Source organism: Ictalurus furcatus, unplaced genomic scaffold, assembly GCF_023375685.1.
Source record: "Ictalurus furcatus strain D&B unplaced genomic scaffold, Billie_1.0 scf4, whole genome shotgun sequence".
NCBI classification, from domain to species: domain Eukaryota; kingdom Metazoa; phylum Chordata; class Actinopteri; order Siluriformes; family Ictaluridae; genus Ictalurus; species Ictalurus furcatus.
Window position 1 is genome coordinate 897,215 of NW_026521053.1, and position 27,860 is coordinate 925,074.

Below are 27,860 nucleotides of genomic sequence, written 5' to 3' on the forward strand. Positions count from 1 at the left end.
ACGTTCGGCTCTAAAATGTATTGGCACACGATCTGTTCGGCTCTCAGAAGTATCGGCACACGATCTGGCCGGCTCTCAAAAGTATTGGCACCCTGCACGGCCAGCTCTCAAAAGTACTGGCTCCCTTGACGGTCGGTTCTAAAAAGTATTGGCACCCTACGCGGGCGGCTCTTGAATGTATTGGCGCCCTGTCCCGATTTCACCATGGCAAGCACCGCTCACATTTTCTTCAGGAAATGTACTGGTCTAGTTATAATTATTCTTCTTCCACCTTCGTGCCATTTTACCTCTAAAGAAAATGTTAATATATTGAGATTTTCAGTCCCTAGTGATGTTCTGAGTAAGAAAATAACCATATCCATGCTTGCTAATAACTTTGCTGAGTGAGAACCTGTTCTACACACAGATCACAGCTCAGCTGCGGTGTTTAGAGACGCAGAATAAAAGGAGCATGCTGTAGTTACAACATCGAAGCACATCACACCACCGCCCAGCGCTTTACAGATTAATAACAAACTAATAACTGGAACTAATGAGCTCGGCTCGGTCCAGACTACTGTCCACCCTGTCCTCGATTTCAGAGGCTTTAAACTCAATCCAGCGCTCAGATCGATAACTATTTAGGAAGCCTGACTCTGCTATTTATAACCGAACTATCCGTTACATGGTGAAGCTAGTTAAAGAAGTCGGTATAACACTAAATATTCACATGACATGACAACTACCAAAGCCTATTTAATATATTAACTTCATTTTATTAACTTATTGTACTTACTAATGTGCTAGATTGGTTAAAGTGTGTGCTAACTCTGGCTAGTAAAGTCCGCTAGCATAACAATTACTTTAATATTGCGATTCAATTATAAATAAAGTCTTAAAGCACGGAAATAAAATTACAAACTTATAAACTGCAAAAAAATTATAATAATAACTTACCTTTCATTGTATTTGGTCTCGTTGCAGCAGTAGAATCACTCATTAGGGCAATGGAAAGCAGCTGGTGCTATTAGCCTGTGACAGCCAGGGCAGATAGGAAATGTAGTTCTTTTCCTACTTCCTGTGTGGTGTTTACGAACTATTAGTGCAGTCAAAAAAACTACACTCCGCCATAACCCGACTTAAGGATTTTGTTTTACTGTTTAGAGCAGGGGTCAGGAACCTATAGCTCGCGAGCCAGATGTGGCTCTTTTGATGGCTGCATCTGGCTCGCAGACAAATCTTTAATTAAAAATAATAATAACGTTAAAAATATAAAACATTCTCATGTATTTCAAACCATTCATTTCCTACCGCTCATGTTCATGGTTGCGGGTGGCTGGAGCCAATCACAGCTGTCCTCCGGGACAACTCCAAATTTTTATTGGATAATGCGTAACGTACACGGGTCGTTGTGAGGTCAGGAAGTAAACTTCCCTCCTTTTAATCAAGTAGTCAGCTAGCTGCAGAAACCCTTTTATCGAAGAAGATGGCTAAAAGAAAAAAAAAAGATGAGGAGTATCGTACTTTTCAGCAGGAACGGACAGAGGTATTCGCCTTTGTGGAGAGAGCAGGTTCTGCAGTGTGTCTAATATGCAATGATAAAATTGCATCGATGAAACGGTGAAAATGCAAGGCGTTGGAAATACAGTCTTATCCCTTCAACAAGCAGTGTTTGCATTTGAAAACAAGCTAGAACTCTTCATCGCCGACATTGAAACAGGTCGTTTACTACACTTTGAAAAACTGGGAGAGTTTAAAGATGCATGCACAGCAAGTGACCCTGCGCAACATCTTGATCTTCAGCAGCTAGCGGGCTTCACATCTAATCTCCTGCAGTCATTCAAAGCGCGCTTTGGAGAATTTCGTGAGCGCACTCGTCTTTTTAAGTTCATCGCCCATCCACACGAGTGTGCAGTGGACAGCGCCGACCTGAGTTACATCCCCGGTGTCTCCGTCAGAGATTCTGAGCTACAAGCTGCTGACCTGAAGGCCTCAGACATGTGGGTGAATAAGTTCGTCACTGGATGAAGATTTGGAAAGACTTGCACGACAGCAAGCAGAGTTGGCGAGCAAACAAGTGGGGAGAAATGAAAAAACTTCAACCCACGGACCAGCTGATTGTCAAAACTTGGAACGCGCTTCCCGTCACATACCACGCACTGCAGCGTGTGAGTATTGCTGTACTGACAATGTTTGGCTCTACGTATGCATGTGAGCAGTCTTTCTCACATCTAAAGAACATTAAGACCAACCTACGATCACGTTTAACGGATGGACGTCTCAACGCCTGCGTGAAGCTTAACCTCACCACGTATCAACCAGACTACAAAGCCATCAGCAAAACCATGCAGCACCGGAAGTCGCATTAATGCTAAGAAGTACTTTATTCATCATTGGTTAGCAACAGCATAACAACGTTATTAAAAAGAATTCAGAGACTTATTGTACTTTAAAAGTGTTGGTCTTACGTAAAATGCACACATTTACTTGTATTTAGTTTTAAACATATTGTATGGCTCTCACGGAATTACATTTTAAAATATGTGGCGTTCATGGCTCTCTCAGCCAAAAAGGTTCCCGACCGCTGGTTTAGAGATTTTAAAAAAGTGTCATTTCGCTGTGCAAAAATTTAAAAACTCAAACTTTAATTACTATTAAGACTTATAATTATTTGAAAAACACGATAACTATCTGTTCTAACTTATTAATGTTTATCTTATGCTAACAATCTAACCTTCTAACAGTCTAATTAGGCTTTTAACTTACCAGTCACTTTTTGTACACTTACATTTTCTGTTAATTTTAACTTAATCAAATATCAATATTAATGCCCAGTTGAACAAAACTTTAAAAATATTACCTCTTTGTTTTAAAGCTTTTTAATCCGCTAATAGGTAATAGAGCTAATGTGCATATGCAGATTAGCCACAGTCCTTTACTAAGTGGGTGGTACCATAATTTGCATAAATTAGACTTGCAGAGTGTGTGAAGTGGTTGGCCAAGCCCCTCCCCCAATAAATACCGGTTCCAGACTAAAGGGGGCGACATAGACCAAACCAATCACACACACAAACTGTCCAGATCATGCGTTATATGCCGAAGATAAAAATTTGTGAGGCATCTATTTACAGCCTCCTCAACACTTTTCAGTGCATCATCCCTGTGAGGACGTGGATTTTTGTCCCCATAATGTTTTTGGTCCCCATGAGGTTGCTGTGTAAACATGATGATGTCCCCATGAAGTGATAATTACAAACTCTCTCTCTCTCTCTCTCTCTCTCTCTCTCTCTCACACACACACAGACACACACACTCTCTCACACATACACTCTCTCTCACACACACACACACACACTCTCTCTCTCACACACACACAATCACACACTCTCTCACACACACACACATACACACACTCTCTCTCACACACACACAGACACACTCTCTGTCTCACAGACACACTGTCTCTCACACAGACAGACACACTCTCACAAGACACTCTCTCTCACACACACACTATCTCTCTAACACACAGACATTCTCTCACACAGACACTCTCTCTGTCTCTCACACTCAGACACACTCTCTCTCTCACACACACAGACACTCTCTCTCTCTCTCTCACACACAGACACTCTCTCTGTCTCTCACACTCAGACTCTCTCTCTCTCTCTCTCTCTCTCTCACACACAGACACACTCTCTCTCTCACACACACAGACACTCTCTCTCTCTCACACACAGACACTCTCTCTGTCTCTCACACTCAGACTCTCTCTCTCTCTCTCTCTCTCTCTCTCACACACACAGACACTCTCTCTCTCTCTCACACAGACATTCTCTCACACAGACACTCTCTCTCTCTCTCACTCTCTCTCTCTCTCTCTCGTGTGCGCATGGACTGAGTGAGTGGGCGGAGTGGGAGCGGTAGTGAACGGTAGTGTGCGGAGCGTGGCCGAGGCCGCTGCTCCAAAGTTCGCTTCTTCATTTTCCTATCTTTCTTTTCTTCAGAAATACGATTTCCTTTTAGGTCTTTGGTTTCTGAGGGGGTCTTAATTTACTCTTGTTTGTTGTGTGTGTGTGTGTGTGTGTGTGTGTGTGTGTGTGTGTGTGTGTGCGCAGGTGTATGTGTGTTTGTGTGTGATTTTTCTCGCTGGCCTGGGCGGTTGTTTCCGTGGTCGGGAGCATGGCTGCCTCAGGTACGGGGAAGTATGATTCCCTCACGCGGCGGCATGCTATTAAAGTAGCCACTACCGCCAGCGTTGAGGAGGTTAGTCTGGCCGTGGGGGAGAGTGTTGGATACGACAACATTCTGTCTGTGGCCCGGATGAATAGTGCCGTTGTGCTGTTTCTGAAAACGGTGGAGTTGGCAAACGAAATGGTGGACAGTGGAGTTGTGATTGATGATGTGTTCCACTTAGTGCTTCCTTTATCAACCCCGTGTAAAAAAGTCATCCTGTCTAATGTTCCTCCTTTTATTAAGGATGAGGTTCTGTCACAAACTCTATCCCGCTATGGAAAACCGGTCTCCCAGATCAAGAAGATTGCGACTACAAGTAAATCCTCTCGTGTAAAACATATCGTGTCTTTCAGACGGTTTGTGTACATGGTTCTGAAGGATAATAATGATCTGGATCTGACACTGAATGTAAAGGTGGAAGATTTTAATTATGTTATTTACGCTACTACTACTACAATGAAGTGTTTTGGGTGCGGTTTATCTGGTCATCTGCTGCGGGCCTGTCCGGAAAAACGTGTGAATCCCGAAAATGGTAATGATACTAACGCGGCCGCTGGTAACGAGGTTACTGCTGGAGAGGGTGTTGGGGTGGATGGGGCCCACACACCGGGAGAGGGAGCAGCAGCACCTTCTCAGGTGGAGACACCTGAAGCTGGCCCCTCTCACCAGGGTGTCGGTGTTCAACCAGGTGAAGAAGAGAAGGCTGAGACTGAGCCGGATTTAGGTGATAAGGATACACAGGACAGTACAGCGTCACTAGATAGTGTGGATTTGTCCCTTGTTGATGAAGTTGTGGATGATAGCTCTCATATGGATACGGAAGAGAATGTGTTCAAGGTGCCCCAGAGAAAGAGACGGAGAAACCGTCCTCATGCACAGGCTAAGAGGAAAGATGTCGCAGAGGAGCTGAATTCTGTGGAGGTAGAGAGTGAGAGCGAAGCCTCCGACTGTATTATTACATGTAGTGTAAATCTAAGTGGCTTTTCGAGCCATGAATATAGCGTGGACGACATCAAGGCTTTTCTGAAAAAGATTAAACATGCTAGGAATGTGAGGATAGACGAGTTTTTCCGGATGTGGAACAGTTTATTAAAAAAACAAGGGGGTTTATGGGAGAAGGGGGTTTCACTGATCAGGACGGATACCGTCTAAAGAACATCCTTACAAAAGTCAATGTAACGTTGGACTATAATGATAGTGATAGTCAATCCTAGACATTATGTACGTAAATCTATTATTTTTCCTCATATTTATGAGTGAGTTTCGAATCGCTTCGTTGAATTTAAATGGGGCAAGGGAAAGAAATAAAAGATTTTTGTTATTTGAAACGGTGAAGCAAAAGAAAATTGATGTAATCTTTGCTCAGGAAACCCACACAGACGCCAGTAATGCTGCTGACTGGACCAGGGAGTTTAAAGGGTCATCCGTTTTAAGTCATAAGACATCTACCAGTGGGGGAGTAGCTATTTTATTTTCCCATAATTTTATTCCCTGTTCTTATCAAGTTGATGAAATCATAAAGGGTCGACTGTTAAAGGTTAGAGCTCAATATGAGAATAGGTGGGTTGTTTTTGTTTGTGTTTATGCCCCGACCATGGCCATTGAAAGAATGTTATTTTTACGAACCTTAGATGATGTCCTGAAGAATTGTGACTCTGATGATTTTTTGATTCTATGGGGGGATTTTAATTGTACAGAGCTGGGTATAGACAGGAATCATGTAGAGCCCCATATGCCATCACGTAGAAGGTTAGTCGAGTTAATAAATTCCTGTGACCTTGTGGACATTTGGAGAAATTTTCACCACATGCAAAAGCAGTATACCTGGGTGCACTCCTATAATAATATGCTCTCTATGGCCAGATTGAACAAATTTTATGGTTTTAAACAGCAGTTAAGTGCTTTTAGAAGTTGTGTAATTATACCAGCAGGATTTACGGACCATTGTATGGTTCTCTCTACTGTGTATTTAAGTAAACTCAAGCATAAGAGTGCGTATTGGCATTTTAACACCAGTTTATTGCCAGATGTTCATTTTAGGGATGTGTTTAAATATTTTTGGAGTGATTTTAGAACCACAAAGGGTTCTTTTAAATCGATGCAACAGTGGTGGGATTTTGCCAAAACGCAAATTAAACAGCTGTGTCAACAGTATACCTCCAATGTCACGAAAGACACAACTCCCCGTGTGAAATCCTTGGAGGATGAAATAATGGCGCTTCAAGAGTTAATGAAAAACACAGGACGGCAGGTATGCATAGAAAATTTAAGAACAAAAAAGAATTTATTGACCAAATTGCTAGACGTTACCGCACAAGGAGCTCTGGTCAGGTCACAGTTTCAGACTGTGGAGTGTATGGATGCACCGTCGAAATTCTTTTTTAATTTGGAAAAAAAGAATGGTCAGAATAAGATGATACATGGCCTGTTTTCTGATGATGGGACACTTTTAGTGGACCATAGAGAAATTCGAAAGAGAGCAGTCGGTTTCTACAAGGAACTGTACAAGTGTGAAATCTCAGATGAACAGGCCCATGATAACGTCTTCTTGAAGGATCTCCCTCAGGTGTCAGAGGAAACACATGCAGACCTCGGAGGGGCGTTGACCCTAGAGGAACTGCTACGAGCCCTCCAGGGTATGGAGAGTGGCAAGGCACCAGGGATCGATGGTCTACCGGCTGACTTTTATAAGTCTTTTTGGCCTGAAATGGGTGCAGACCTACTGGAGGTACTGGGTGACAGTTTAGTCACGGGGCGGCTGCCACTCAGTTGTCACAGAGCAGTATTGACTCTGTTGCCCAAAAAAGGAGATCTACACGACATAAGATCATGGAGACCTGTTTCAGTTCTCTGTGTGGAATGCCGACTGCTCTCTAAGGTATTGGCAAACCGACTTAGTATAGTCATGGAAGAGGTGATCCATCCGGACCAGACCTACTGTGTGCCGGGTCGATTTATTCACGATAACATTTCGTTCATTAGGGACGTCTTAGAGGTCGGAAGGATTTTTAATTTGGAATGTGGTTTGGTTTTAATTGACCAGGAAAAGGCTTTCGACAGGGTTGAGCATACCTACTTATGGAACGTTTTGACTGCTTTTGGTTTTAATTCGGATTTTATGGATAAAATAAGAGTTCTGTACCGACAGTGAAAGCATACTGAAGATTAATGGTGACTTGTGTGCTCCTTTTAAAGTTCATAGGGGAATAAGACAAGGATGCCCGCTATCAGGCATGTTGTATTCCCTTGCGATTGAACCTCTTTTAGCAAAACTGAGAACAGAACTGCAAGGTATAACAATTCCAAAGTGTGAGGGTGTTTTTAAACTATCAGCATATGCTGATGATGTGGCGATACTTGTTGGCAGCCAGAGGGATGTTGATACGATGTTGAAGATCACTGACGATTTTAGAATTGTTTCTTCCACCAAGGTAAACTGGGAGAAAAGCGTGGCGTTTTTAATCGGGAGATGGTTAGGCAGTGTCCCAAGCCTCCCAGACCGCTTATTATGGTGTAGAGATGGTTTTAAGTATTTGGGGGTGTTTTTAGGAGACGAAGGGTTTATGGGGAAAAACTTCGAAGGGACTGTCGAGAAGGTAAAGGGTCGGTTGGAGAAGTGGAATTTTTTAGTTAAAAAAGTGTCCTTTAGGGGGCGTGTGCTTATAATTAACAACCTGGTAGCATCATCCCTCTGGCATAGGCTTGCATGCATCGATCCCCCAATACATGTTTTATCTAAAATCCAGTCAATTTTGGTTAATTTTTTTTGGGACAATCTACACTGGGTTCCACAGAGTGTTCTGTTTCTCCCCAAGGATGAAGGGGGACATGGACTGGTGTACCTGCAGAGCAGGACTGCAGCCTTTCGGCTACAGTTTGTGCAAAGGCTGCTACATGGACCTGTAAATGCAAACTGGAAGGCTGTAGCATGTGCCATTTTACGGACACTTGAAGGGCTGGATTTAAATAAACCTCTTTTCTGGATGGACCCGAAAAAGATGGACATCAGGAAACTTCCTGTTTTTTACCGTAATGTTTTTAAAGTGTGGGGACTGTTGTGGATAAAAATGACATGAAATAAACATGAGGGAGACTTAGTATGAATAAAAAGTAATTTTATTGGTAATTCACAGGACGGGTGGGTCCGTAGTCTGGAGGAGAGCGAGAGGGGGAAGAGAATGGGGTGCGTCCTGGGGACATGGGGAGTTCAGCAAAGGTGAAGTGAGAAGACCACTGAGAGTTGGGCGGACTGGTAGGTGAGAAGAGGGACGAATGGTCGGGGCCCGGATCAGAGAAAACGACATCATCCTCGGACTGGAAGCTGGAGGAGGGTTCTGACTGTGCAGAGGCGTCAATACGCACGTTCACGGGGCAGATTCTGTATCGAAGGGGAGGGGGGAAACCCGCATTTCCATTCCTTGGGGGGGTGCTGCGAAGGTAGTTGAGTAGCACCATGATATCAGCAGTGAGATGCACAAGCTGGTAATGAGTGTCCAGATCGAGATCCAGATCCAGATCCAGGTCCAGTAACGGGGAGAGGAGGGACTGACGACGGGCACCTAGACATACAGAAGCGGTATTAGTCAGATGTGGATAAATTGGAAAAACACTTTAAAGATCTTTAAGAGTAATGAGTAATACACTATGGTTGGTAGAGTCAAAAAGTCAAAAAGAAGTATAAGTATACGAGCCGAGGAGTGCTACCACACACACACACACACACACACACATACCCACACACTCTCGTACAGTCAAGGGCGGGCAAGTAGACATAACACACATACTATTATAACTTTATAAGAATAATAAAAAGGATATTATAAGGGTAATATCGCATAGTAATAATAATACATATACATACTCTTTATAAAAAACAGAATAATAGGATATGTGGGACAGTAGAAGGGTAATATAATGGTATTAAGAAGTGGGAAATACAGTACACCGGTTTTTCAAGCAGTATATATATTAAGAGATATAGAGCAAATATGAAAATAAAATATAAACTAGGAATACAGGAAAATATAACTTACTCATGATTCAGATGGTGAAGAGTGAAGATTCTTGCAGATTAAAATTCTTGTCTCGCAGGGAAGGCCTTGATTTTAGGAGAACCGTGAGGAGCCAGTTATAAGGGTGGCTGGGTCAAACTGCCCCCCTCGAGATAACAATAAGACCAAGGTCCCATTAGATTGTTTAGTCTCCTCCACTTTCTATTCTCTGGGTAACTGAAAAATGAAGTTTCTGATCCTCTGGGTAACTGAAAAATGAAGTTTCTGATCCTCTGAGTAACTAGAAACTCTGGGGTTTTATTTTCTGGGTTATTAGAAATGCCTGGGTTCTGATTTTATGTGTAAATTAAAACCCCTGGTTTCAATTCTATGTGTAAGTGAAATAGCCCTTTTCTGGAACATAAGAGTAAGGTAAATGAGCTCTTTTTTAACCCTATTGGTAGTGAGATCATAGTCTTCTTGAAACATCTGGGTTATTTAGTGTGTAAATACAGTATAAATACTGGAGCTTAAGCTCAGGGTATTGGGATCACCTCTGAGAATTCTCATCAGTGTGGATCTCGTGTGGTGGAACGGAACAATAAAGCTGGACCCTTGCTTCTTCTCACTCACGGCTGGTGTATTTTTTTCTATCTCCAACTGGGCTCAGAGGTAGATGTGAGTATTGGCTTCTAAGTTGAATTTGAAATGTTTTTGGGTAATAGGCTAAATTTGAGCCAACAGGACTTTTAACAGTGCAGAGAGTACAATGCTCAAGTTCTCTCTACTGGCTGCTGCAGGAGCCAATCATAAATGGTTCCATCTTAGATGTATCTCAAAGGAAGCCGTTTCCTGCGCTTACGGAGGGGTTCCGCAGGGCTGGAGTCGTCACTCTGGGTGACCTACTGACCTTAGCAGGACCGGAGTTTGGGAACGCGGTGGCAGTTGCTGGACACATAAAGATGAGGTCAGTCCGTGTAGTCACACAGTTCCTTGTGGAATGGAGGTCCCTGTTGACTGAAGAGGTCTTGAAAATGCTGGAGGAATATTCCGGAGGGCTAAGTAGTCCCAATGTCCAAGATCCTTTTCCGGATTTTAGAGTCTCGGCGAATGTACGTGAGTGCTCAGGTGTGTTTTTTTAAATCTGAAAAACTAAGTTTTGTGGGTCCCAAGTTACCATCTGGGAAAGAACTGTACAAAATGTGTGTACTATCTCTAAATAAAAATTTTCTGGACAAAAGAGTCGACACACCTTGGCGTTCTGTTCTATAAATAAAGGAACATGTAAAGCCACAATGGAGAGCCTTGTACAAGTCACCATTAACAAAAAAGTGCGGGGATTTACAGTGGAGGATTTTACACGGTGCAGTGGCTGTTAATTCTTTTATCTGTGTTTTAAACCCTGATGTGAGTTACGAATGTCCTTTCTGTGCCGTGAGAGAATCTGTTTTTCACGTTTATGCACCGTGTAAGATTGAAGCCTCTTTTTACTGTTTTACAGAGACTGTTCGGCCATTTTAACGAGAGTTTTACAATCAAAACTTTTATTTTTGGTTTTAAATACTCTCCAAAAAAAAGATTTAAGTGTCAGTTGATAAATTTTATCATAGGGCAGGCAAAGATGGCCATATATGTCAGCAAGAGAAACAAAATTGAATCAAATTCAGGGGACAGTATTTTATTGGTTTTTGTGATTCTGTTAAAATCTAGGATATTAATCGATTTTAAGTTTTACCAAGAGATGAAAGACCTTGTACCATTTGAGAATATATGGTGTCTGGAAGGGGCATTATGTGTGGTTGCAGAAGAAAAAGTGAGATTTCATCAACTTTTAGAAGACTGTGTACATACTGGTTGAAACTTGTTTGCTTATTTTTATATTCTTCACTCCCTGTGGGTTTTAAAGGCAACTGGAAGGAGAATTATTTTAATTATCTATCTATCTATCTATCTATCTATATTATATATATATAGATAGATAGATAGATATAAATAAATTTATTTTACTTTTTTTCTTTTAGGGTCATTTGCAATGACTCTGAGGGACCGAAATAGGTCGATGTAGCTTTTACAAGCTTGTAAATAAAAGGCTTTTGAAATTCAATTCTCTCTCTCTCTCTCACACACAGACTCTCTCTCTCTCTCTCTGACTCTCTCTCTGACTCTCTCTCTGACACACTCTCTCAGACAGTCTCTCTCTCTCTGACACACTCTCTCAGACAGTCTCTCTCTCTCTGACACACTCTCTCAGACAGTCTCTCTCTCTCTGACACACTCTCTCAGACAGTCTCTCTCTCTCTGACACACTCTCTCAGACAGTCTCTCTCTCTCTGACACACTCTCTCAGACAGTCTCTCTCTCAGACAGTCTCTCTCTCTGACACACTCTCTCTCTCTCTGACACTCTCTTTCAGACACTCTCTCTCTCTGACACTCTCTTTCAGACACTCTCTCTCTCTGACACTCTCTTTCAGACAGTCTCTCTCTCTCTCTGACACACTCTCTCTCTCTGAGGATTGTGGGTAGCGGGCGAGAGTACAGGTGGCTAGAGCACGTCTGAGTGTTTGTAGTGCGCTTTCAAATACTTTCTTTTCTGTTTTCTTATTTAGCTTTTTTTCTTCTAAAGTAAGAGCTTTAGTGAAGTTAACAGCGTGTGAGCCGACTATTGTCGGCAGAACTCGCTCCAAAATGGAGTTAAATGGAGATTTCTCTCGTCTGACCCTGAGACATGGGTGTAAATGTACGCCGGATGATTCTGTACCAATGGAAGAAGTTCTCACCGCTTTCAGTGATCAGGTTGGTGGTGTAAACATCAGATCAGCTTCTCGGATGAACAAAGCAGTGGTGTTTTTTCTTGCCGAAGTTGAAATGGTTGATGCGCTAATTGAACAGGGGCTAATGGTAAACAATGAGTATGTTCGCGTGTTTCCACTCTCCGGTGTCTCTAAGAAAATCGTGCTGTCTAACGTGCCTACTTTTATTAAAAATGAAACTTTAAAAAGTGTGCTCGAGTGCTACGGAAAGTTAACAGCACCGATCAAAATGATTCCGTTGGGTTTAAAAAACCCGGACATTAAACACGTCATGTCTTTCCGCCGTTTCACCTACATGATCCTAAACACGCAGCACGAACCGCTCTCTCTCTCTGTCAAACTAATGCTGGAGAATAAAGACTACACCATCTTCATCAGCTCCGAGCAGATGGGATGTTTCGTGTGTGGCGAACACGGCCATGTCAGACAGACATGTCCGAGCAGACAGGAGAGCACACAGGTAGAGACACCGCAGACCCAGCGCGCGCCGGGCAGCCGAGCGTGTCTACAGCTCGCGCACTGCCGGTGACGAGTCCTACCGAACAACTCGAGGCAGAATCTCCCACTAACCAACCCGAGACAGGTGTCACACCTAACACTGACAACGCTGCTGAAACCCCAACGGGCCACAGCGCTGATCCAGTTCCACAGCGTAACCCGTGCGTTAAACGGAAAAAAACTGTAAAAAAGCAAGAACCTCCTCCCCCACAACCTCGGTCCCTATCTCAGACAAATCCCACCGGGAGTGAAGTGCACTTACAGCCTCGGTCCCTGTCTCAGACCGACCTCACGGGGAGTGAGGAGCTCTCACAGCCTGTTCATCCAGAGGCTGATCCTAACGTTTCACTAGAGCTAGAGGAGGAAATGCAGGAAACTTGTTCTGAGATGGCTTTAGAAAGCTCACAGCGCGATGGCTCAGAAAACGAACTTGAAGATCCAGGGAGTAGCTCTGATGAGCACGTTGATTCCTCAGGGATGATAGCTAGACTACACAAAACTTTCAGTAGTTCTCAGCTGCTTACCACATTACAGATAAATGCTTTTTTAGATCTGACAAAAGGGGTTAAGAAACTCAAAATTGAAACCTTCTTTCCCGATCTCTCACGTTTTTATTTGTCATGTCACGTAGTAATGCAAAATGCCACCCTTGAAGAACTTGACCAACAGAAACGCTACCGTCTGAAAAAAATGATGCTAAAAGTGAAAAAGACGATACAACACAAGTTCAAAAAGAAGGGGCAATGTTAACTTAAATAAATAAAAAAACATGGCCTCTCTAAACATTGGCTCACTCAACATTAATGGGTGCCGTAGTGCTGAGAAGCGTTTCAGTCTTTTTAATTTTCTGTTCCTAAAGAAGGCTAACATAGTATTTCTACAAGAAACACATACAGACAACAGTAATCAAATTCAGTGGTTAAGTGAGTGGAAAGGTCAGGCGTTTCACAGTCATGGCTCAAACATGAGCGCTGGGGTCGCTATATTGTTCTCTGCAGATATTCGAGAACAAGCAATAAACGCAGTAGAAATTATACCTGGAAGGATGCAGAGAGTAGATATTGATCTACATAAACTCTCGCTTTCCTTGATTAACGTTTACACTCCCAACATTGGCACGGAACGCGTCAGTTTCTTTAATCTTTTGGATAAAGCCATCTCAGATATCCCTCAAGAAAGGATCATCGTTTTAGCTGGAGATTTCAACTGCACTTTGAATCAGAGTGTAGATCGGAATCATGACGAACCTCATCCTCGCTCAGCAGAAGCACTTAGAACCGTGGTACAAAACCATAATCTAGTAGACGTGTGGAGAGAAACTCTACCCACAGACAGGCAGTATACTTGGCTAAAATCAACTCCCGGAAAGATTCTTGCAGCAAGACTCGATAGACTTTATACTCAAAAATTCAACAGAGGCAGATTTTATAACTGTTATATTCATCCCACTCATCTTTCTGATCATCATTACATTTCTGTCGCTGTCACTACCACACTGAGCACTTCCCGTCAACATCACTGGCACTTTAACAACAGGTTATTGCAGGATCATCACTTTATTCACGCCTTTACACTTTTCTGGAAGTCTTGGAGAGAGAGAAAGGTTCAGTATACATCAGTAAACCAGTGGTGGGACACTGGCAAAGTTCAGGTTCAGATCTTCTGCCAACAATACACGGAAAATAGCACCAGAGAAATCAAGGAAAAGATCTACTTTCTTGAAAAGGAAATACTGAAACTCAGCAGCTCAATAAGCGGAGAAGAAGAAACAGGAACAAAAGTAACGGTGGAGAAGAACAAAATTCTTCTGAAAAACTTGTATGAAGAGAGAGATCAAGGTGCCATGGTGCGGGCTAAGTTTATACAATATAATAAAATGGACTCATCTACATCTTTCTTCTTCGTGCTGGAGAAAAAAACAGAGAAAAGAAGTCCATCAGCCACCTGAAACTGCCCAATGGGCAGGAAACTACCGACAAAGATGACATCACTTCACAAGCCTTATCTTTTTACGAGAAACTGTACAACAGCCAGCCATGTGATCCCGAAGCAATTGAAGAACTCCTGAGTGGACTACCACAGCTGAGTGAGTGCGAGAGGAATGAACTCGAGGAATCACTCTCGCTTGAAGAGCTCAGTACGGCCGCTCACCAGCTGTCAAACGGAAAGTCGCCGGGGCTGGATGGATTGACCTCTGAATTTTATAAAACATTCTGGCCTTTGATTGGCCCAGACCTGCACTTTGTCATGCTCAGATGTATGGAATCAAAAGTTTTACCCCTCAGCTGTAGGAGAGCTGTAATTACTCTGCTACCCAAAAAAGGAGACCTTGGTAGCTTAAAGAACTGGCGTCCTGTGTCTCTCCTTGGGACAGACTATAAAATCTTTTCGAAGGCACTAACAAACCGCCTTAAAAGATTTTTGGCCACAATAGTACATGAAGACCAGTCATATTGCATCCCAGGACGCTCAATCTTTAACAACCTTTTTCTGGTGCGAGACCTGTTACACCTCACAGAGCTATATAAGGCAGAGATGGGACTAGTGTCACTAGACCAAGAGAAGGCCTTTGACAGAGTAGATCATGGCTATCTCTTTAAGACCCTAACAGCTTTTGGCATTGGTGGACGCTTCATCTCATGGATTAGGCTGCTGTACACTGATGTGTACAGCATGCTGAAAATAAATGGAACACTAACAAGAACGTTTCCCGTGCACAGAGGTGTTCGACAAGGCTGTAGCCTGTCCGGTCTGCTGTACACTCTCTCCATCGAGCCCCTGCTAAGACGCCTGCGAGAAAACCTGCAAGGGTTTTCAGTGTTAAGCCTTGATCTATCTGATGTGACCATAATCAAACTCACAGCATACGCTGATGATGTGACGGTGGTAATCAGATCTGAGGATGACATCGGTCATATGGTTTCTAGCCTCGATGTCTTTCAGAGAGCATCATCTGCACGCGTAAACTGGAACAAAACTGATGCCTTGCTCCTAGGCCAATGGCAGGAGGAGAATATACCTCACCTCCCACAGGACTGTTCATGGAGCAAAGAGGGAGTGAGAATACTTGGGATCTTCTTTGGCACAGATCGATATATGCAGAAGAACTGGGATGGATTGACCAGTAAGGTTACTGAAAAGCTAAATAGATGGAGATGGATTCAATCACAGCTGTCCTACAGGGGCAGAGTCCTAGTGATAAACAACTTGGCTGCCTCGATGCTATGGCACCGTCTGACAGTATTAGATCCACCTCAAGAACTCTTACACCAACTTCAGAAGTGCTTTGTGGACTTCGTCTGGAGCGGTCACCATTGGATACCATCCGGCGCACTGAGTTTACCGGTGTGTGAGGGGGGGCAAAGTCTGATCCATCTTCAGTCCAAGGTGAAGGCCCTGAGACTACAAACTGCTCAGAAACTGTTGTACTGTCCAAGTACTGTGCCATGGGTTAGTTTTGGGCTTGCAGTACTGAGGTTTGCGGGAAGAATGGGACTCGACAGACAGATGTTCTTAATGTCTAATGTCTTTGTCTATCACAAAGGCCGTGCCTGTCAGTCACTATTATGGAACAGTTTTTAAAATCTGGTCTCAGCTTAGAACGCAACGGAAAGATCATTATGGTCTGAACGAACCACTCTTTTACAACACCTGGTTCCCTGAACAAACTGAGTCTAGAAGCGAGATTACTGCTTTCATCTCAGCAGGAGTAGCCAAGGTGGGAGATCTTATTGACCAGGATAAGCGAGAGTGGATACAAGTACACCAACTTTCCAAAGAGATTGGAGGCAGGTCAGAGAGGATTGTGGGGAATGTGGTAAGGACTTTGAAGGCTTTGTTCCCCACACCCCTACTGACGTCCATAAACAACTACATGGCTGGAGATCCTGATCAAACGTCCTTTCCAGAGTTGTACATAACTCCCAGCGAAGCTCCAGACGACGATGGCACAGGCCAACTTCTCTCGTACGCAAGACTTAGAAACGTCCCCTTTTCAATGATAACAAAAGACCAATTGTACAACTTCTGCATAAAAAACGAACTTTCAAGAGAGCTCAAAGGACGGACAGACACAAAGTGGAGAATACACCTATCCACTCCTCCGTCTCAGTCCCCTATGTGGAGGCTGCTCTATAAGAGTCCCCTACCAATGCGATCTGGAGACCTACAGTGGCGAGTTCTTCACTCCGCGATGCCGACCAATACCTTCCTGTTTAAGTGTAACCTCACGGACTCTCCCCTCTGCAGGTTCTGTGGACTACCAGACACTGTGTTCCACTGCTTCTGCGACTGCCACAGACTGGACCCTCTTTTGAATACACTGGACAGAATAATTAACAATCTCGGGTCACCCTTTTCTAAAGCAATGTTTATTTTAGGTTGTAAATATTCCCGTTCACGCAGAGAACGATGTGCTTTGATCAACTTTCTAGTTGGACAGGCAAAAGTAGCCATCTGGAAATCCTATAGACTAAAAGCGGAAGGAAGAGACATCAACACCGTGAACTTATTAAAAGCTCTAATAGAGTCACGGATTAAACTTGAACACGAATTCCATATAATGAATGACAATGTGGAAATGTTCGAAAAGACATGGTGCGCAAACATGGGTTTGTTTTCTATAACGGATGATGGGGAAATTGTTTTTCACTGGTGATTGTCTTTATTAATTTAACCATTCTTCACCTCCATGTTTAAATGCGTAGATCCTCTTTCCTTTTTTCCTTTTAAATGAGTGATACTTTCTGTTTTCCCTAAACAATTGGTAAATAAAGTGAGTTTAAAAGTCAAAAGTCTCTCTTCCCACTCTCTCTCTCTTTCTCTCTCTCTCTCTCTCCCCACTCTCTCCTTCTCTCTCTCTCTCTCCCCACTCTCTCTTCCCCCTCTCCCCCACTCTCTCTTTCTCTCTCCCCCCTCTCCCCACTCTCTCTTTCTCTCTCTCTCTCTCTCCCTCTCTTTCCCCCTCTCCCCCACTCTCTCTCTTTCTCTCTCTCCTTCTCTCTCCCCACTCTCTCCTTCTCTCTCTCTCTCCCTCTCTCTTCCCCCTCTCCCCACTCTCTCTCTCTTTCTCTCTCTCTCTCTCTCTTCCCCCTCTCCCCACTCTCTCTTTCTCTCTCTCTCTCCCTCTCTCTCCCCCCTCTATCTCTCTCTATTTGTTAATGATGCTCATGCATTGCAATGTTATAAACTACCTCCTAATGTTCCACCATGCATCGCCATTCAGCCCGTGTCCTGTCAGCTAAATGTAGCCTGATGTCACTAATAATTATTCACATGTTCATGCTTTTAATAAATCTTTTTATCCTGCCACCATATCAGTGAATTTAAACTAATGCTTGCATTCAGAGTATAAGGGGTGTGTGTGCGCATGTTTAGAATAACTAAAATCTCTCTCTCTCTCTCTCTCTCTCTTTTTGCCAGTATCAGCCAGAGGAGGATGTCCTCCAGGAGAGTTTTTAATTTAATTTTTTATTTTATTTTTATACCACACCGTGGTATCGACTTTATATATATATATTCTGTTTATATTAAACACTAATATATTTACTGTATAACGCTGTATTTCCAAACAGCATGAATAATTTCTTTTTGCCGAAACTCTGCATAAGCACAATTTTCTATTTATTTTTTAACTTCATGAAGAAAAGTCCGGTTTCATAGAAATCCGCGGACACTTAATTAGTGTCAGCGGCAGAACAGTTCCATATCTGAAGTGATACTCCACATACCTGTTTCCAGCGGCGATCGCTTTCGGCCTACAAAGTTACTTGAAAGTGCCAGCATGAAGCACAGACCTGAAACCTGAAAATGACTGGATGATTTTAATAACGGACAAGCAAGAAAGCACTTCAAAGCGTTATTCCTGTTTTACCTCAGGAATGACATGACTTTGCACATGATCAAATAAGGTTCTTAAGTTTCATTGATATGTTCGCTTGTGCTCAGTGGCAGTTAGAACATTTAATTTTATTATTATTTTTTTAAACTTAAGAACGCTTTTTTTTTGCTTCAGCACAGTACAGGCTGAAGTATAGATCATGTACTGTTTCGATTATGAATATTATAATCCGTAGCATTTCAAGCCAGGAACAGCATGTGTGGTGCGTGCCACACACCTATACCAACCTACCGTGGCTATAAAAAGTCTACACACTCCTGTTAAAATAGTGTCAAGATAACGTGTCAGATCTTTTTCTAGCCTTAAGTGGAAACACAAATCTCGTCATTTTATGGAAAAAGAAAATGAAAATGCATGGTGGTGGCAGCATCGTACTATGGGGCTGTTTCTCTTCAGCAGGAACTAGGACTCTAGTCTAGATAGAGGGAATCATGGGTAGATCCTAACACCAGTCTACTTTGGGACACTGTTAGACAACTGAAGATGAGAAGAAGAATGTTTGCGTTCATGTACAATAACGACCCAAAGTGCACATCCAAGTCAACAAAGGAATGGCTTCAGATCAATATCTTCAAATGGCCCTGTCAGTATAGAATTAAATTTGTGCCAAAATTATTGAACATAACTTCTCAAGAAATAAACAAAAATATACAATGAGAGAGAAAAAGGCCAAAACATAACATGGTCTTCAAGTAATTCATGGTTTTCTAAGCTTCCTTTTGGCTAATCACGGTTCATGAATGCGCTGCCAGAGTTTTCATTTACGCTTTAAAAGTTTTTGTTTACGCTCCACAAGTTTACGTTCACCATTCTGGCCCGCGGGTGGGCTTAACAGCCATTTACAGTGAATTCTCAACCGGATGTGTTTGCTGTTTGCTCTTTGCAGGTACTGCAGTAATCATCTCATTACATGGTTGATTACATGGCATCTCAAAACACTAAACAAAGAATTAACTACCAGCCAGTGAAAACAGATCATCACAGTTTGATTTTCAGTGGGTGGGATCATTTAAAAACATTTTTTAATGTTTGTAGCAGAAGATTAAGGCTTTCTGAAAGGCCAAGCTGTGTTACTGACCACAAGCCCAAATGCCAGAGGCATAAGATTAAGAAAGTAGATCAGTATGCATGACTAGTCACATTAGTCACATGTCCAATAAGATGGCAGAAGGAGTACCTACAGATAATCGCCATTCTGGGAATAAAGCACTATATTTCTTTTCTCATCACTATAGTGAGATTATCTGTCGGCGTAACTCTTCAAATGCAGCTTTTCTTATGGATATAAACGGAAACGTCACAAATTCATCACACACGTTTCAGATTCATTTTGATTTATTCACTCACAGGGATATTTTCTTGTTGCTGATATTTAGATTTTCGTTTTTACATTTCGTAAACACATCAAATCTGACGTCTTTTAGTTGGCGCTATGAGGGCCAGATGGTTTCCTGTACAAAGGACATAGGCTACATTTACATTTGACTTTCATGACATTTGGCAAACGTGCTTATTCAGAGCGACTTACATGTATCTCATTTATATGTCTGAGCAGTTGAAGGTGAAGTGCCTTGGTGGGCCCTTGAGCAGTGGCAGCTTGGCGGTGCTGGGATTTGAACTCACGATCTTCCGATCAGAAGCCCAATGTCTTAATCACTGAGCTTCCACTTCCCAAACATAATGGAGTTGTAAAGCATAAACTCTACTCGACATATGACATTTGAGATTCAACTGTTTTAACATTGACTGACAAAGTTTGTAGTCAACATTGTCTCTGTTATCAAAAACAGTACCAGGTACCTTTTAGTTTTAAACATTTTAGCTTAAAATAACAGCTGTCTGCCTGTGTTGTTGGGTTTTTTTTATTATATTAACTTGCAAAATTTGAGTATATCGGACAGGGTTTCATAGACTAGTCAACTAGTTGATTAATATATTCACTAATTTCTGCTTTTGGGAACTCTCAACCAGATCCTTTAAGTCCTGTAAGTTGCGAGATGGGGCTGCCATGGATTGGACTTGTTTGTCCAGCACATCCCACAGATTCTTGATAGGATTGAGGTCTGGGGAATTTGGAGCCAAGTCAACACCTTAAACTCCTTGTCATGTTCCTCAAACCGTTCCTGAACCATTTTTGCAATGTAGCAGGGCTCATTATCCTGCTGAAAGAATCCACTGCCATTAGGGAATATTGTTGCCATGAAGATGTGTACTTGGTCTTCAACAATGTTTAGGTTGGTCGTGCATGTTAAATTAACGTCCATATGAATGCCAAGACCCAAGGTTTCCCAGCAGAACATTGCCCAGAGCATCACACTGCCTCCGCCGGCTTGCCTTCTTTCCATAGTGTATCCTGGTGCCATCTCTTCCCCAGATAAACGACACACACGCACTTGGCCATCCACATGATGTAAAAGAAAATGTGATTCATGAACCCAGGTCACCTTCTTCTATTGCTCCATGGTCCGGTTCTAATGCTCATGAGCCCATTATGGGTGCTTTCGGCAGTGGACAGGGGTCAGCATGGGCACTCTGACCGGTCTGCAGCTACGCAGCCCCAAGATGATACTTTTTCAAGTACAAGGTGTGGTGGTGTAAGATGCAATGCATTTAAATCCTCTTAACACTCCTGACCTACTTTTATAATACATTTTATTTGGATGAGATTTGTTGTTTGCTTGTTCTGCCCAGTCTTAGACAGAAGTTTCCCCACCTTACAGGTAACGGAAATGAGTGTTGAACACGTATCTCTATGTATTTCTGCTGTGTTATTATGTTGAGATCGGGTTACGGGTGTACCTACTGTTTATATTCTCTGTGTATATAATATAATATCAGGCTCAGTCACTGGAAGGTAGATTTGTCGCTGTCTGGCTGTCCATTAATGCCATGCTATAGATCACCACTAATTGCTTCTAAAATTAGGCCCCGCTGTCAGCCCCATTAGCAGCGTATAGATCCCACACCGAGACTTGCATGTGTTACAGGGGTGCTGTTTTTCACACGTGCATTCTTTTATCCATCCTTTTGTTCAATTGTAAAATAGATCGCATATCAAGACAAACAAATGTCTGCCACCTGTGCTTTCTCCAGTTTTTCTTTCAGGACTGTATTAATAATAGCCCGGGATTCTCAAGAACCTGAACATTTAGAGCCGTAAGAGATTAATTCCTGGTCGTGACTGATTTCCCCCATATTATTCCACTCAACTCCCAAGCTCCTGTAATAATGCTTTCCTCTCTAGAGCTATTACTTCTGACATGTTTATGTGCATCTATTTTTTTTCTTCTTTTTCACAGATAGGAGGCTGCAGCAGTCTGAATGTGCTGTGTGTGAGGGACAACCGTCTGACGCGCATCCCTGAAATTTCACAGGCTACAGAGCTGCATGTTTTTGATTTGTCTGGAAACAGGTTAGGCAGTTGTAAGCCTGAGTTGTTAGGGGTAAATCCCAGAATAATTCAACTCCAAATTAGGTACCATTTGTTCCCCAAATATACAGGGGGCACTGATATTTGAAAAGGCAGATCAGGACCCTGTATACAAATATAGAAAATATATAAACACACCTATAACATTTGTTCTGTCTAAACATACTAATGGGTACAACACAGCAGTAAGTGGCATGTAAATTGGGTTTGGCATATTTTAAGTAACATAAGCATGTTGCACATAATGCTAATACAGATATGAATGACCCAGCAAAAGCCATTATTATTTCCCTGCAACTTTTCATTGTGATCAGAGTTGGCATTCATAGTCACGCTGACTTGTATGTAAAAAATAAATAAATAAATCTACTTCCCACACTTGCATACGAACATGTTTGGCAGGTGCAGTTGCATGAATTCAATATGACTCAAGAATACATTGTTTAAACTGGAGTCATTTTCAGGTCACAGGGGTTTTCAGGGATTATTAGGGGGCCATGATGGAGAAGGGCCAGTGGGGGAATTTCACCAGGACACCAGGGTTATACCCCTACTCCTTTACGAGAAGTGTCCTGGGATATTTAATGACCACAGAGAGTCAGGACCTCGGTTTAACGTCTCATCCAAAAGACTGTGCTGTTTTTACAGTATAGTGTCCCTCCTCACTATACCGGGGCATTAGGCCCCACACAGACCACAGGGTGAGCGCCCCCTGATGGCCTCACTAATACCACTTCCAGCAGCAGCCTTAGTTTTGCCCAGTAGCTCTCCCATCCAGGTACTGGCCAGGCTCAACCTTGCTTAACTTCAGTGGGAAACAAGGCCAGAACTACAGGGAGAACTGCAAGGCAGCCAATATATTACAACTGAGGGAATTAAAAGCCACTAGGTGGTGGAGGTAGTATGTTTTGTAGGATTTTATAGAATCGTGACTGTACACAGAAGATGAACAGATATTAGATTTTAGAGTTGATCCAAACAAGGTCAAATGTCAGAAATAGTTTTTCTTCAATAGCTTTCTTGCTTTTTGAGGCATGTATTTTAAGGGTATTTGAGTTTGAGACATACAGATTAGTAATGAGACTAAAGGAATGGACTAGACTTGGTGGCGGTGGAGGCAACCCTGAGTTCTTCTTATTCATTCTTAAAATAGTTCATTTGATCATTTCTTTTTTTTTTTGATAATGAAGAAAAACAACTCACGAAATGTTTCCCCCCATATCATCTATATTTCTTTGTTTTCGCTATTTTGTCCTATGCGTATGCAAACATTAGCACTCCGTATGTATGAATTCCTGTGTTTGAGAAGGTCTCTGCTCAACGTGAGCCCTAAACGGCATGGCTTGTAGGATTTTAATTTGCTCTGTGCCTGTCTAGCACATATTCTTATAGAAGAAGAATACATTTTTTTGGAATGTTTGATAAGCAGACAGAGCCTAAAATCTGGCACTTTCTCTCTCTGCACCTGAGCTGTTTTATGTACACCCGCTGGATTGCATGGCTTAAAGAAGCTTATCTCTGCCTAACCACACTCGTCGCTATTAAGCACTAACCACAGTGGCAAGTGGCATCACATCCACTGCTGTGCACTGAGAGTGCACCAGAATTAATTTTGTATATCTATATATATTTTTGCCTACGAATGTAAACGTAGTGTCGATAAAGACGAATAGAAAGTTTGTCATTCTTAACCTCTTCTGAGTAGCAGCTGTGTTTTCTTGTTTAGGCCGAGGGATTATGATCATTTGTGGTGACACGGACCGATGAGGGTGGAAAACCCATGGAAGCTAGGTCACTGAGGGGAGGAGGGAGGGAGAGACGGAGACCGAGCAGGAGCACAGACACTCATGCACAAAGCCTCTAAATAAGTCCGGGTTTATACAAGTCGAGTATAATCTGAGCCCTAATCTGACATTTTTTACTTGCTGGGTATCGCAGGTGAACTCTTCAGTTGAGGTTACTTTATTTTGGCTTAACCTTCAGCTTTGGGAAAATATTTTGGGAATGGTGAGGTGAGACGTGATAGTGGAATGTGTCTGTGTGTATATGTAGGTTCTGATAACCTGGTACGCTATGGCACTCTGGAGAGTCTCGTGAACGACGTGGCTGATGACACGTGGGACAACAGAGCCACGAATAGAATGAGCACCATCCGATTCCTCGATGACGACGATGAACAGGTGAGAGAATTGTGAAATGCTGGACTCTGTATCACCTGATTGAGCTTCCGTGTGTGTGTGCGTGCGTGTGTGTGTTTGCGCGTGTGTGTGTTAAACTGAAATAACAACTCGGACTATTATTACTATTACATTACTACTGCTACCATCTAATTTATAAGATTGGTTTTGATGCACGTGTTTACTGTATCATTAATTAAAATGCAAATGTGCAAACGCTTATGTCAGAGTGTCAGAATCCCGAGTTTGAGTGAGGAAACTTTCACGCCTGTGGATTTCGGACATTACTCTGTAGGTTGCCGAGTCAGGATTGTCAGAATTTTTGGAAACCCGACTAAATGAATGAAGTGCATTCAGTAAATAGCAAAATAACGGAGTATATAAACACAAAATCCAACGGCAAGAAATTCCTGACAGTTCATCTTTGTTAATACAGGGAGTGACCCTGGTGGTATGAACCACACTTGGGAACTAATAAAATTAGAATATAAAGCATAAGGTAGCCTTTGAGTACGATAGTTGTCACACGGGTCATGTTTGCTGCGGTCCAAATCCGAGTGCGATTGTTCCCCCCGTTGGTCTGGTTTCAGACTCACTCGAACGCAGGTGCAACAGATATTATGCGCAGCAGTGGACCTCTTCTGTGTCCCACAAATTCCCCTGCCACTCATGGTACACATGTGTTGTGGAGACTACGTCGTAATGATGCCGTCCTCAGCTAAAATGCACGCGCAGGTTACTTTACTTCCTGAATAAGTGCGGAACGGAGTACGATTTGCGTTCATATTCACTGGAATCGTGGCTCGGTTCCAAAACAACCGAACTAGGACCACCTCCTTCAGGTAGTCTCAGGTCCGGTACCGCGCTGTGCTTCCCGGTCCACGTGACAGCTTTCACATTACACACAAACCACGCTCAGACTGAGCTGCCAGTGCGAAAGCCCTCTAAGAGTCTGATTTTGGATCCGTAATTAAAGCTATGCCCTTGCTTTAGGGGCTTACTTCGCCTTCAGTCACTGTCGTTGATTATTTATCTGGAACAGCACACCTGTGGTGTTTTATTCTGTACTTGGCGTGGTACACTGAGAGTTGGGAGTAAAGTCATTCAGATGGCCTTGTTCTGTAAACATAGCCCTGTCCACTCATTGGTATATCCCTGCTCATTCATGCAGTTATCCAATACATGAAATCATGTAGATAAAATGTGGACGTCTTCTCAGGTTCGGCATGTTTTTTTTTTTTTTTGTTTTTTTTTCATTTTATGGTAGCCTTCTTCTCGGCTCGACCCAGTCTAGCTATCGAGCTCTCTTTTGATCTCGCTCATCAACAAGCCGTTTCCACTCTTAGTTCCGCCACTCGATGGTTTTTTGCACCATCTTGAATAAACTCAGGAGGCTGTGAAATTCCAAGCAGATCAGTAGCTTCTGAAATACGCAAATACCCGTCTGGCACCAGCAACCATGCCACCGAGTCACCGAGAGCACATTTTCCCCCTATTCAGATGTTTGATGTGAACATTTCCTGAAGCCGTTGATGTATATCTGCATGATTTTATGCACTGTGCTGCTGCCACATGATTGTCTGATTGGATAATTGCACAGCTGTGCAGCTGTACAGGTGTTTGTCTTAAAGTGGCCAGTGAGTGTATGTATAGTGATACTATAGGTTATAAATACAGAATATGCACTAAGTTAGCCTTTCTGTTATTAAATACACGGACCTTGTGCCTACACTCATCATTTAGCTTTATTATTATTATTATTATTATTATTATTATTATTATTATTATTGTTAGCGGAATGTAGTCCAGCTGTTGCCGTGCTAATCACATGACCCTGTCAGAATAATAACTTGACAACTCGGTGACTCCACAAAAAAAATTAAAGATAACACAGTACAAAACAGACCATAGACCAGCAAATATGTACGCTCAACTATTGCCAGGATTGAATGATTCATCAATAACCGAGTAACAGGACCAGCGTGGGAAAGAAGCCGTTTTATAACGGTGATGGATCGAATGTGATGAATAGCAATAACTAGGTGTCTATAACTATAGCTCGTGTATCTCCAATGATGGTCTTGTTTTCTTTATTTCTTTTCCTCTGTCGTAGGGGACGCTGTTGCGACGGGCCACGCCGCACCCCGGAGAGCTGAGGAGCACGAAGAAGGTGGTGGAGAATCTCCGCAACGGTCTGAACGCTGCCAAAGGCCTGGACTCCAACAAAAACGAGGTCAATAACACTGTGGACCGAGTGACTACATCTGTGTGACCGCTTTGTTTTCCTCCAAGATGACCCAGTCCCCATCGTGTCTTCCCACAATGCACCTCATCCAGCCTTCTCCCTGTGCTTTTTCTCCCTTGAATGTGACTCTCCTTTCTCTGTGCTGGGTCTGTTCTGTTCTCTCCTTCATCTCCTCAGATCCTGAATCAGGGAAAGACCACCATGATAGGTGCCTTCTTTTTTCTTTTTCTTGTTTATCTTCAGAGCAATAATCCATGGACTGCACAATTTCTTTTTTCTTTTTAAATTTTACAATCCAGCCCTTTTTTTTTTTTTTTAAAGCTTTTTGATTTTTTCCAAACACATACCAAGTTAAAATAAGTAGGTGCACTACATTAAGTCTTATACTAATGCTGACAGAAGCTCCAGTTATATATTTACATTCTATTTTTAATTTTTTGTTTTTTAAACACTGGGTGGATGTTTCTTTTTTCTTTCTTTCTCATGAACATGAACTATAGCGCGGGACTGGGGGCGGAGAAACCAGCGTGAACTAAACTAACGAACCTAAACATGAAACATGACATGAACTATGACTATGAATTGAACCATGAAACTATGAACTGTGACTTTGGTTCTCTATCGTAAGGACACTCAACTAATCTACTACAACTCAATATTCCGCGCTGTGTGCTGGGAGGCGCGCGGTATATATACAAACATAATCAGCCTCGTAATGGCTGAGGGCGATTCAGACACACATGAAACAACAACCAATGACAGAACAGGGAGGAGACATAACAGAAACATAACAAATGCACGTGTCGAAATGTCACGATTGTCAACAAGGGAAAAGCAGGTGCTCGCGCACCTGCTCGTGCACGCGCGCTCACATGCTCCACAGCGCGCTGCTTAAAGGGGAACTCATGACAGAACTTGGTCGGCCGTGTCGGTAGACTCGGGCTTGAGCAGAACTTGGTCGGCCATATCAGTAGACTCGGGTGTGAGCAGAACTTGGTCGGCCGTGTCAGTAGACTTGGGCTTGAGCAGGGCTTGGTTGTCCGGGTTAACAGACACTTGGGACAGTAACTGTGCTTTGCAGTGGATCTGTGGAGCTGAGACCCACTCCTGAACCTCCGGCTGGGGCTCTGATGCTGGGGCCTCCCTGTTGACCCGCTCGGCAGGTGAGCCCACCTCGTGTGTCTCAGGTTCGAGCTCTGAGGTCGCCAGGTTAACCTCAGGCTGGAGCTCCAGAGCTGAGACCTCCCCATAGGTCTCGTGCTGGAGCTCTGAGGCCGCCATGTGGACCTCTGGCTGGAGCTCGGCGGGTGAGACCTCCTCGTGGGTCTCAGGTTTGAGCTCTGAGGTCGCCAGGTTCACCTCCGGCTGGGGCTCGGGTGCTGAGACCTCCGATGGGAGCGCCGAGGTCACCCTGTTGACCCTGGGCTGGATCTCTGCACGGGCTCTCCGGTGGAGTTTCTTATGCTCCCGCCAGCTGCTCTTGAAGCATTCATGAGAGCAGTAGAATGCTTCCTGGAGACCCAGTTTTTTGCAGGTAGGGCATTGTAGCTTGGTCTCCCTCCTGCAGCCCTCAGACATGCATGTCGGTGCCAC

The 27,860-nt window shown here is 43.0% G+C and overlaps 2 protein-coding genes across 5 annotated transcripts in view; one reads left to right on the plus strand and one right to left on the minus strand.

Moving 5' to 3' along the window:
• The window catches only part of LOC128604858 (NACHT, LRR and PYD domains-containing protein 3-like), a 440,358-nt gene that overhangs the window by 208,760 nt on the left and 203,738 nt on the right, over window positions 1–27,860 (minus strand). Inside the window, exon 1 of one of the 3 annotated variants that reach the window (XM_053619922.1) lies at window positions 937–2,030. The exons of the other annotated variants lie outside the window; for them this stretch is intronic. The gene's annotated coding sequence lies outside the window, so the exon portion shown is untranslated. Of the gene's footprint in view, window positions 1–936; window positions 2,031–27,860 lie in introns of those variants that run through there. 3 annotated transcript variants of the gene reach the window in all.
• LOC128604867 (leucine-rich repeat-containing protein 1-like) lies at window positions 2,011–27,467 on the plus strand. Of its 2 annotated transcripts, XM_053619974.1 has the most exons (3): window positions 2,011–2,375; window positions 23,898–24,025; window positions 26,136–27,465. In XM_053619974.1, the coding sequence occupies exons 1-3, from the start codon at window positions 2,348–2,350 to the stop codon at window positions 26,292–26,294; spliced, it is 315 nt and encodes a 104-aa protein (XP_053475949.1). In that variant the 5' UTR covers window positions 2,011–2,347; the 3' UTR covers window positions 26,295–27,465. The 2 variants fall into 2 exon arrangements, 1 of the variants encoding a protein (XP_053475949.1); XR_008385345.1 differs by having other exon boundaries at window positions 2,030–2,147; window positions 23,898–27,467.

Coding starts and splice junctions, on each gene's coding strand:
- LOC128604867 (XM_053619974.1), top strand. CDS start 2,348: ATGCTAAGAAGTACTTTATTCATCATTG. Junction 2,376..23,897: donor AAGTACTTTATTCATCATTG/GTTAGCAACAGC, acceptor GTGTATATGTAG/GTTCTGATAACCTGGTACGC. Junction 24,026..26,135: donor TCGATGACGACGATGAACAG/GTGAGAGAATTG, acceptor CCTCTGTCGTAG/GGGACGCTGTTGCGACGGGC.